Source organism: Ictidomys tridecemlineatus, chromosome 6, assembly GCF_052094955.1.
Source record: "Ictidomys tridecemlineatus isolate mIctTri1 chromosome 6, mIctTri1.hap1, whole genome shotgun sequence".
Classification (NCBI taxonomy): domain Eukaryota; kingdom Metazoa; phylum Chordata; class Mammalia; order Rodentia; family Sciuridae; genus Ictidomys; species Ictidomys tridecemlineatus.
In genome coordinates this window covers 59,346,970-59,359,635 of record NC_135482.1, presented here as the reverse complement: position 1 = coordinate 59,359,635, position 12,666 = coordinate 59,346,970, and the positions used below count along the sequence as shown (strand labels likewise).

Below are 12,666 nucleotides of genomic sequence, written 5' to 3'. Positions count from 1 at the left end.
ATGAAAAATCATACATCTGCAACTGAGTTCATTCTTCTGGGATTAACAGATGACCCAAAGCTCAATATTTTCATTTTTCTATTTCTGTTTTTCACCTACATACTGAGCATTACTGGAAACTTAACAATTATCACCCTCACTCTGGTAGACTTGCACCTAAAAACACCCATGTATTATTTTCTTAGGAATTTCTCTTTCCTAGAAATCTCATTCACCACAGTTACTATTCCTAGATACCTGGTCAGCATAACAACAGGGGATAAGACCATTTCTTATAATTCTTGTGTGGCTCAGGTGTTTTTCTTCATATTGCTTGGCTCAACAGAATTTTTCCTTTTGACTACTATGTCCTATGACCGTTATGTGGCTATCTGCAAGCCACTGCACTACACAACAATAATGAACAGCAGGGTCTGCACCCTGCTTGTCCTTGGTTCTTGGCTGGCTGGCTTTCTCACCATCTTTCCACCTGTGATCATGGGACTACAGCTGGATTTCTGTGACTCCAACATCATTGACCACTTCACCTGTGATTCCTCTCCTATGCTCCTGATCTCCTGCACAGACACATCCCTCCTAGAGCTCTTGGCATTTATCCTGGCCATATTAACACTTATTACAACCTTAACATTAGTGATTCTGTCCTATGTGTTCATCATTAAGACAATTCTGAGGATCCCTTCTGCTGAGCAAAGGAAAAAGGCCTTTTCCACTTGCTCCTCACACATGATTGTTGTCTCCATTTCTTATGGAAGCTGCATTTTCATGTATGTCAAGACTTCAGCCAAAGAAGGAGAAGCATTGACCAAGGGCATAGCCGTGCTCAATACCTCTGTTGCCCCAATGTTAAATCCTTTTATTTACACCCTAAGGAACCAGCAGGTCAAACAATCCTTTAAAAACTTTGTCAAGAAATGTTCATCAAGTAAATTTTAATGGTAAATAAATCCATTGCCTGGACATTAAATACAATGTCCCATGCAATGCTATATATCAACACTGTTGTATTTGGGCATCGACTCACTAAGCAACTGCCTTTGCCTGAATGTTGTGTTTAACATCATTACATTTCTATCAGTTGGAATAGTTATTATTTTACATTCATATGCCCTGAAAGTTTCTTGAGCATAAATTTTGTTTTTTTTTTAATTTTTTTTAGTTGTAGATGGACACATTACCTTAATTTTATTTATTTATTTTTATGTGGTGCTGAGGATTGAACCCAGTGCCTCATTCATGAAGGCAAGTACTCTCTGACTGAGCCACAACCCCAGCCCCTGAGCATGAATATTTTGATGTCATAAAAATGAGAATGACATTTAACAAAATTATCAGAATTTGGGTGTTAGGACAATTGAATCACTTTCCTTTTGAGTACCAAGCCAAAGCTTAGCAAATATCATCACGTCACTCTGAAAATTATTTTTTCTGAGGTCATAAGCAGAGTACTAAAAGAAACTCTTCTTTGAGTTAATTATTCTAGTATGTTTCTATTTTCCTGTCTCTAATGGTTCTCACATCATGCATATTGTCTCATTCCATTTAGTGTATATGTATTGTGTCTTCATTGTGAATTAAATCCTTTATTGTTGTAGTGCATGTTGGTTAGTGCTCTTTGACTCCAATTTCAAAGTTATAGCAAGGATAACTTTGATATTTATAGCAGGTTCCAGTATGCTCAGCAGGATACATCTTAAGTGAACTACACTAATGGTTGCCCCATATCCATTGTTTTCTTTTAATTTGCTAGTTCTGAGCCTGGATTTCATCTTAGAGGATTTGTGTGTGTGTGTGTGTGTGTGTGTGTGTGTGTGTTATCTGTTTGTTTTTGGAATGACTCTGTCTTGTCTTTGGTTTTGCTGGATTTGATGTCATATTTTTGTGGCACTTTAAACCCCTATGCATTCTATCATCCTTGCAATTCTCAAAATTCTAATACACTGATGATACCTTAAATTGTTTTTCAGTGTGTATATTGTGTTATTCTTTATGTTTGTTCTCTCTCTCTCTCTCTCTCTCTCTCTCTCTCTCTCTCTCTCTCTTTCTCTCTCTCATACAATCTTTGACATACTGGAAGGTGTGGGATTAGAAATGTTTAAAATATTCTCTCTTTTGTATAACCCCTTTCTTTAAGAGGTTGTTAGTTATAGCTTTAAATCTGTAAGAAGAAAATTTTGTTCCATATTCATCATTAACCACTTTGCAATATTCTTGTATAGCCATGCATCTACATGTGAACTTATTTCATTTACTAAAGGAACATTGCCTTCCTATTCATTGAAATTCTCAGTGCTTTAGTTATTTTTTTTTCTCCTCCTTAAAAACAATGAGTTTTTCTAACAAGGCTTTAAGGAAACAATGATATACATAATGAAAAACAAATGAAAATTAACACATGTATACTGAGAGTATGAATATTTAAAACATCATATATCTTGGCCAAAATATTGACTTCATGAGATTGCAAGAAGTGTTCTGCTAAATTGATAGCAATTTCCATTAGAATTGACATATTCACTGGAATTTCTTCTTAAGAGGTGATTTTTTGAGCCCTTCCAGAATTATGTTTTTGTTTCTATTTGATTGACAAGTCCTTTTACTTTTTTACTAGTTGTTTTGCTGATTCTGTGTAAGTGTTAGTTTGCTTTGTACCTATTGATGTAGATATGACTGAAGCAATATGGTATGCAGAAAGTCCAGCTCCTTTAGTGCATATGGGAATAGAAAAAGATGTGCTGTAAATGTTGAACAATGAAATGTCCGTCCACAAAAATGCTAAGATATAAATTTTGTAATGCAACTGATAATAGTAAAGCATACAATATACTTTTTTGCAAATTCATATGCACAATTCATTTTTATACAATGTTTTTGTTGTTTTTTTCCAAACATAAGTTCATAAGAAGGTAATACTTGCAATTCAACCACAGTTTGACAAAGTGTATTTCAATCTGCTTTTTCTGTCTTTGAATCTGATAACATGTGAGGTTTGAAAAGTTGTTAGATTAACTTCAGGTAAATATGATTATTTTTACAGAATTTGTTTAAAATTGTGACTATGTTTATTGAATGCCTACCAAGATTTTGAAAAGCTGAACACTGTGGCCGTATCCCATATTCTCAAAATTGAGGACACAAAGGGCTCTGTTAGGTTATTGAAAAAAAAAATTATTTGCTGTATGCCTGAATTTTTAAAATATACACATTATTTAAATTTTATATGTTCTTTAATAATATGTTCTCTTAAATGTACATTCTTACATGCTATTTGGACCTATAAATAACAACCATATATAAGTAATATTACACAAAAGTTTTTCTTAAAATTAGAGCATACTTATCATTGATAATTTATTATGATATACATAATACCAACAAAAAATCTAAACTTATAATTATTTTGTCTAGAGTTCCAGTTATAGGACAAAATTTATAAAGCAATGAAACAATATGAGACTTTTTGTTTTGTTATAATATTTAAGCAGAAGAGCAAAAGAGAATATCAGAAATGTAAATAAGAATCTAAATATTAAATGGTATAATTAGTGTTAATGTTATGTGTATACTATGTGTAGGTGCTATACATTAATGATAAAGATACATAGAAAATTAAATATTGAGAAAAGATATTTATGTTGAAGAAAATGAAGCAAAATTTGATATTCTTAATCAATCAAAATTTATCTAAATAAATTTATTCCACAAGTCCAAAAGTGAATATCAGTATAAATTTTTCAAAGTGAAATTGTTAAGAAATATATAGCTTTTCTTCTTTCTTCTTTTCTTCCTTCCTTCCTTCCTTCCTTCCTTCCTTCCTTCCTTCCTTCCTTCCTTCCTTCCTTCTTTTCTTCCATTTTTCCTTCCCTTCCTTTTTTTTTAATTTGCAGTTCTAGTTAATGAACCCAGGGAAGCTCTAAAATCCATAATATCATTGAACAATATTTCTCAACATCAAAGAAAATTTTTTTCTTTTGATACAGCATCTTGGTAATTTGACCAAATTGGTCTCAAATTTATAATATTTTGCTTAGATCCCAGAGTAGCTGGGAACACAGGCATGTACCACCATATCCTATAAAATGTATTTGTTTCTAAATGATGCTGTATTAAAAAAAAAAGAGAGAAATGAAGTGACTTAAGACATTGGATTTTAAGGTGTCTCACTGCAATTTCACTAAGTTCACTGAGCTTCTTAGATATGTAAATCCATGTTATTCCCCAAATATGAAAATTTTAAAAAATTATTTCTCAAATACTCACTTTATGCCTTTCTATTGCCTTCTGGCTTCCCATAATGCATGCTTTGGTACAGTTGGTATTGTGCAAGATCTGTAGGCTGTGTTCTCTTCTTTGTTCTTTATGTGGAATGAAAGCACCACAAATATGTTTGAAATTTTATCATTAGTTGATATTCACTTTTCTTTTTACCAATAAATGTACCAAAATTCAGAGCATGGCCATGTCAAATAAAACATCAATTATTAATTCTGAGACTTAGAGATTCTTCAGCATTATGAGCTGTGATTTTCTTCTTTATGCTAATCACATAGTTATTGCATTTTATTGCATTTAAATGGAAACATGATCATCAATCATCATTATATTAACACTACCAAATGTTCATTTGAAAATTGCCATACATTTTTTTTCTAGTGAATTTCTCTTTCATGGAAATTTTGTTTATAATAGTCTGCATTCCTAGATTTCTTTTTTTATTATTGGTTGTTCACAACATTACAAAGCTCTTGGCATATCATATTTCATACATTAGATTCAAGTGGGTTATGAACTCCCATTTTTACCCCAAATACAGATTGCAGAATCACCTCGGTTACACATCCACATTTTTACATACTGCCATATTAGTGACTGTTGTATTCTAGCATTGTTATGGGGACACAATCATTTCATAAATTCTTACCTAGCAATTTATTGTATTGTATTGTATTTGTTTAGTGTTTTATTTAATGCTTTGGCAAGGAATAAAATTTTTTCTTCTGTTTGTCATGCCCTATGATCACTATGTTTCCTCTGTCCTGCAAAGGAAAAAATGCCTTTTCCATATGTTCTTCCTCTATGACTGTGGTATTCATTCCTTTGGGCTTTGCATGTAAAAACATATGCCATCATGGAATAAGGTGGTGGGTGAGTAGAGGCCAGACCATATTGATTGCTCTGCCTTTGAATTGGAACAACAGTTGTGCAGCTCCACAAGGAGACAGGAGAGCAGAGCTGTATTCCAACTCAGCCACAAAAAATAATGGATTTTTATAAAAATAAGAGTTACAATGTTCGGGGGAGTCTGAGTAATAGTCTACAAGAACACATGGAGTGGCCTACTCAGAGGAAATGGGGACCTTCCTTTCTGAATGCTGGGAGGGGGTACAGATATCATAAAGATCTCAAATATTATAGACCACACCATCAGACAGATATGCAATTTGCGATTTTGAATACAGAACTACAAAACCCCATAACATGGAGCAGATCTACACTGGAGATGTTATCTGCACTCCCTGTTGAAGACAGTGAGAACTGGTACAAGAATTACATCTTAAAAGGGAAAAGATTATTTGCTGAGACCATGAGTGATCTATACCCCTTTTTGTATCTTCTATTGTATTCTTGACATCCCCTGGACCCAGAAGACTACAGCAATTTCTCATTTTTTTCCTCCCTTTTTTCTCCTTCTCTTTCTCTCTCACTTGAATGGCAAACCCCAGTACAATAATAAGACCAGATAACCCATTTGAATCAAATGTATGAAATATGATATGTCAAGAGCTTTGTAATGTTTTGAACAACCAATAAAAAAAGGACCAGATGGAGATGGGGAGCAAAGGAGGTAATATTGGGGATTGAGACTGAAAAAATAACATTTTATTCATTTATGAATATTCAAATGAACCACATAACTATATAAAACTATAATGTATGAATACAAAATAATTTTTTAACAAAATTTCAACAGGAAAAATGAGACCAAAGGAAATATGAGAAATCTTGCAGAATCTCATCATTAGAAAGGGGGAATAAACTCTTTTTTTGGTTAGAAAAATTATGCCCTTCATTAAACATGCTCTTAAAATAGACAATCAACCTAAGTCACCAGTATTTCTACCCCATTTCTAAAGATTCATTTGCAGTAGCACATCCAGGTAGATATAGCACAATTCCAAGGATTAAAAAACAAATCAAATTCAGCATACACAACAAACATACTGTACTTAAAGGATTCAGTAAATGAAACAATGTAACAGACCCCAAATTATCCCATAGAAAAATCAGACATAGACAATAAAAACAGCACAAAAACTAACGTGAAAGAAAAAGTATTTTTTATTTTTTTTATTTGTTCTTTTTAGAAATGCATGAGAGTTGAGTGTATATTGATATTTTTACACAAACATAGAGTACAGGAAAATATTTGAGGAGTTTTTTCAGATATCAATTTTATTAGTTTTATTTTTATTTTTTTTATTGGTTGTTCACAACATTACAAAGCTCTTGACATATCATATTTCATACATTAGATTGAAGTGGGTTATGAACTCCCAATTTTACGCCAAATGCAGATTGCAGAATCACGTCGGTTATACATCCACAATTTTACATAATGCCCAATTAGTAATTGTTGTATTCTGCTACCTTTCCTATCCCCTACTATCCCCCCTCCCCTCCCCTCCCTTCTTCTCTCTCTACCCCATCTACTGTAATTCATTACTCTCCTTGTTTATTTTCCCATTCCCCTCACAACCTCTTATATGTAATTTTGTATAGCAATGAGGGTCTCCCTTCATTTCCATGCAATTTCCCTTTTCTCTCCCTTTCCCTCCCATCTCATGACTCTGTTAAATGTTAGTCTTTTCTTCCTGCTCTTCCTCCTTGCTCTGTTCATAGTTGCTCTCATTATATCAAAGAAGACATTTGGTATTTGTTTTTTAGGGATTGACTAGCTTCACTAAGCATAATCTGCTCTAGTGCCATCCATTTCCCTGCAAATTCTATGATTTTGTCATTTTTATTGCTGCATAGTACTCCATTGTGTATAGATGCCACATTTTTTTTATCCATTCATCTATTGAAGGGCATCTGGGTTGGTTCCACAGTCTAGCTATTGTGAATTGTGCTGCTATGAACATCGATGTGGCAGCATCCCTGTAGCATGCTCTTTCAAGGTCTTCAGGGAATAGTCCGAGAAGGGCAATAGCAGGGTCAAATGGTGGTTCCATTCCCAGCTTTCCCAGGAATCTCCAAACTGCTTTCCAAATTGCCTGCACCAATTTGCAGTCCCACCAGCAATGTACAAGAGTACCCTTTTCTCCACATCCTCGCCAGCACTTGTTGTTGTTTGACTTCATAGTGGCTGCCAATCTTGCTGGAGTGAGATGGTATCTTAGGGTGGTTTTGATTTGCATTTCTCTGACTGCTAGAGATGGTGAGCATTTTTTCATGTACTTGTTGATTGATTGTATGTCCTCCTCTGAGAAGTGTCTGTTCAGATCCTTGGCCCATTTGAGTTTTATTTTTACATTATAGTCTCGATTTTCATTTTATCTGGCTGATATGCCTATCTTCTAACTTTATCTTCCCTAAAATACATACTTTATCTTCCCTAAAACACATATATGCTATCAACAAATAAAGATCTGAATAGCATAGTTAATATTTCTTACAGTTTGCATACAAGGTGTCTCGCATAAATCACTGCAGAAATGTTCAGATTTGAAATGCTTAGATAATGAGAGTAGTAACCTAATCAGACCAATCTAATTTGAATGGATTAAAAGGATGGTTAGCATATAAGTGGGTGGAGTGTGGTTGGAAGAAGTAGGTGACTGGAGGCATGACTTTGGAGTTTATATTTTGTCCCCAGTGCCTGGATGCATCTCCCCACCCCCATCTTTCTCTTTCTCTCCCCTCTCTCTCTTGTCTCTCTCTGCCTCTGCTTCCTAGTATCCATGAGGTCAGCAGCTTTTCCTCACCACACATTTCTGTCATGCTGCTGCATCTCATCTCAGGCCAGAGCAGTGGAGTGAGACAACTATGGTCCAAATTTACAAAACTGTGATCCAAAGTAAATAGTCTATCCACTAACTGTTCTTGTTAGGTATTTTGGTCAGAGCAATCAAAAGCTGCCTAATACAGTATTCTTGAGGTCTCTTCTCATTCTATTTTCTACTTTTTAGCATGTTCCCAAGAAGTAGGATTATATTACTTTGTCAGCAATTTGTTTCAGTTTGTAAAAAAGACAAGATGGACAATATAAAGTCCAAAATAGCATAAGACTGACATTTCTTTATTGTTATTGCTGGCATTGTATATTTTTCTGTTATTTAATATTGAGGAAAAAAATTCTAAAATAAGCCTAGTTAAAATTACTCAGCTTTTGTTTAGGGTGCTCTCATCAGTACCATGCTCTCCAGAGACATTTTAATTCTGCTCTCCAGCAAGAATCCCCTGTGTCTGTTTAGAGGAGGGGAAATTTTAAAAAAAGAAACAGATAAAACTAGTTAGTTTATTTAAACTGAATATTTATAAAGCCAAGCTTTCCAACTGAAAGGTAAAAAAAGTAATAAAAAATTACAACCTATCTTTTATTAAACAGTGTTTCCTGAAAGCCAAGTAAAACGTATTTCAGGTTTCCTAGCATCTAAGGTCAGGACTTTGTTCTTTATATAGAAATTTTGGGAAACAAGATACTAAATGCCTGATCTTGGATCATACAACTTGATATGGTTCTTTAATATTAATCATCTCAACAATATTCATCATCTCTTTTTCATAGCTATTGATCCTTGATTCATATTCATGGCATGATTAGGAACTGTTTCACTTAATTCACAAGCAAATTTGACATCTTTATCACCTCTATTTGCCTATTTCTTTGTAAGTATTGGCCCCCAAAATAAAAAAATCCCCCAAATTCACTTTATTTTGTTCCCTTTGTTTAATGATTTCGCTCTTTCTTACTCCCTCTCTCATGTCCATCCCTCATTCCCACCTGCTTTTTTCTTTTCTCTCTCTTTCCTTCCTCCCATTATTCCTTCCTTTCTTCCTTTTTTTCTCAGAAGTTTCTCCAAATTCAAAGAACACGTGATCTCTGGCTGCGAAATCCTGCCCTGTAACCAACTCTAAACTGTTCATTTTTCTACTGCCATCTCCAATTTCAAGCTTATAGTTCTACTCTTAAATAATGACATAACAGAGACACTTTTACTCAATGACCATTTTGCAATGCTACCTGTGTTCCAGACTTTCAGACTTAACGTGAATTGGATACTTCGGACTACCCTTGGGGCTTCTGCCTAGTAAACAAGATTTCTAATCAGGTCCCAAACTCTTTCCCAGAACATAAAGAGCAGAACTTCTTGGATACTTGGTCTAGGTCTCATGGTAGTATCTTCTCTCACTACTTGAGGCCATATCCCCATCCCATCAGGGCCTCTCTGATGTTAGCAATAGATTTTCTAATTGAATCATTCCAAAAGCATGTTCCCTGTATATAACAAAGACCATCAGCCTCAATTCCATCAATATGCTGTATGTTTATCATTATGCAAAAAAAAATAGATATAGGAAGGTTGAGAAGTATATGAAAAACTCTGAAAGTAAAGCATCAAACATTATCACTTAAATAAAAGCAACTTAGCATTTGGGTTTCAGCAGTTCAACAGCATTCACATGACTATAAATACATTTTTTTAAATTTTTCATTTCTTTTTCTCTCCTTTCTAATAATTGTATAATATATACTTAACTTTGGCCCTCAGAAACTCATCTTTGCAGTAATAAATTATTTTTCAATTCATAAAGTAAAAACTTTAATACTTTGGAAAATTCTGAGTTTGTTTCTTTAGCATTATATAAGGAGTATTTTCATGGTCCTGGCTTATTTGTAAAATTATTAAAATTTTTAATATTTTGGAAAATTTCGAGTTTGTTTTTTTCAAATTATATAAGTAATATTTTCATGGTCCTGGTTTATTTGTAAAGTTAATAATCCTATATACTGTTAAGAGGGACACTGAGTATCATGGAAAATTAAGAAACATACTTCAAATGTTCCATGTTCAGAAATTCAGAATGTGTGCTCATTGGAATAGTATTTTAACAACAAAAGTGTATTTTATGTTTTAAAATTTTCTATAATTTTTTGCACACATAGGTTCAGATATTTAAAGGAAAATAGGGCATATTCAAAAAGTAAAATTTTCATATTCAGACACTCTTATTAAACCAATCAACAGATTAACTTTATATTAAATGGCTGGAGATGTACAAAGCAGGTAACAAACATAGATTATTTTATTGTGGTTAATGTATATTTTTTAAAATTAGTATATCTTAATGATTAATTTATTGTTTTTTTTTACATGCCTTTTATGTTTCCTAATTCAAGAGATGTGATGTAAAGGTAGTCCTAACCACCTTAACAGTAAGAATTGTTTCTTATTTGCATTTTTGGACTTGGAAGAAGTGAAAAATAAAAAATGAAAGATCAAATATCTGCAAATGAGCTCATTCTTCTGGAATTAACAGAAGACCCAAAGCTAAATATTTTCATTTTTCTATTTCTATTTTTCATCTACATACTGAGCATTACTGGAAACTTATCACCCTCACTCTGATAGACTTGCCCCTAAAAACACCCATATATTTCTTCCTTAGGAATTTCTATTTCCTAGAAATCTCATTCATAACAGTTTCTATTCTTAGATACCTTGCCAGCATCATAACAGGAGATATTGTTTGGTGCAATAGAATTTTTCCTTTTGACTGCCATGTCCTATGACCATTATGTGGCTATCTGCAAGCCTCTGCACTACACAACAAAAATGAACATCAGCATCTGCACCCTGCTTGTCCTTGGTTCTTGGCTGGCTGGCTTTCTCATCATCTTTCCACCTGTGATCATGGGACTACAACTGGATTTCTATGACTCCCACATCATTGACTACTTCATCTGTGACTCCTCTCCTATGCACAGACACATCCTTCTAGCACAGACACATCCTTCCTAGAGCTTTTGGCGTTTATCCTGGCCATATTAACTCTCATTTCAATGTTAACATTAATGATAGTTCACTATGTGTACACCATTAAGAAAACTTTGAGGATCCCCTCTGCTGAGCAAAGGAAAAAGGCCTTTTCCACTTGCTCCTCACACATGATTTTTGTCTCCATTTTTTATGGAACCTGTATTTTTATATATGTCAAAACTTCAGCCAAAGAAGGAAAAGCATTGGCCAAGGGCATAGCTGTGTTCAATACCTCTGTTGCCCCAATGCTAAATCCTTTATTTACACCCTGAGAAATCAGCAGGTAAAACAATCCTTTAAGATCTTAATTAAGAAATGTTTTTCAATTTAGTTTCAACATACTTTATATATAATCAGAGATATGATAAATTATGATATAATGGTATATTAAGAATTGTAATGAAAAATAAATAAATAAATAAATATTTTTTTAAAAAAAAGAAATGTTTTTTTCAAATAAAATTTAATGGTAAAGAAATCCATTGCCTGAATATAAATAGAACCTCATATCTAATGCAGTATTTTTTAAAACTTTTATCTAGATTTGGTATCAGGGTGATATTAGCTTCACTTTTATTTTATATTTTACTAATTTGGGGTCTGATTTAATTATTTCTTCTTTTCTATTGGTTTTGAATTAGTATTTTTTATTTTAATTTCTCATATTTAATTTAATTTAATTATTATTATTAATATTTAATTTAATTTAATTTCTCATTCCTCATCCAATTGTTTTTTAATTTAAAACTTTTATCTAGATTTGGTATCAGGGTGATATTAGCTTCACTTTTATTTTATATTTTATTAATTCAGGGTCTGATTTAATTATTTCCTCTTTTCTATTGGTTTTGAATTAGTATTTTTTATTTTAATTTCTCATATTTAATTTAATTTAATTATTATTATTAATATTTAATTTAATTTAATTTCTCATTCCTCATCCAAATTGTATTATTCAATCTCCACACCTTAAAATGGTTTGTTTTTTATTTTGTTATCAATTTAAGATTTCACTTATTATGATAGGATAAGGTATTACCTCTACTTTTTTGTATTTTATAAGACTTGATTTGTGACCCAAAATATGTTCTATTTTGGACAAGTTTCCACATACAGCTAAGAAAATGTGAATTCATTTGTAGGGGGATGAAATAGTCTATAGATGTCTATTAGATCCATTTTTTAATAGTGTTGTTAATAGGTTTTTGTCTGAATAACCTATATATTAATTTGAGAGAAACAGTGACATTACCTAATATTATTGTATTTAGTATATCTGAGACTTTAAGTATTATTTCTTTTATGTAATTAGGTATTGGGCAGAAGTATTTACAATTGTTATATGCTTCTTGTTGGATAGTTTTCTTAACCAATATAAAGTGACCTTTCTTGTCTCTTCTAACTTTGTCTTGATGTCTGATTTTACAGCTATGATGGTAGTTACTCCTGCTTGCTTTCATTTTCCATTTCATGGCATATCTTTTTCTACTCCTCCAATTTCAACCTATGGCTACCTTTTCCTGTGATGTGAATTTATTATGGACACCTGATAATTGAGACTTGTTTTAATCCAATCTGCCAGTCTGTCTTTTAATTGAAGAGTTAAGACCATTGACATTCAATG

At 32.8% G+C, this 12,666-nt stretch overlaps 1 protein-coding gene across 1 annotated transcript; it reads left to right on the top strand.

Annotated features, from left to right (window-relative positions):
• On the top strand, positions 1-936 carry LOC101957419 (olfactory receptor 6C76). Its single transcript, XM_005342243.2, has one exon. It carries the CDS (start codon positions 1-3, stop codon positions 934-936), a length of 936 nt encoding a protein of 311 aa, XP_005342300.2.
• Positions 937-12,666: the final 11,730 nt, after the last annotated feature.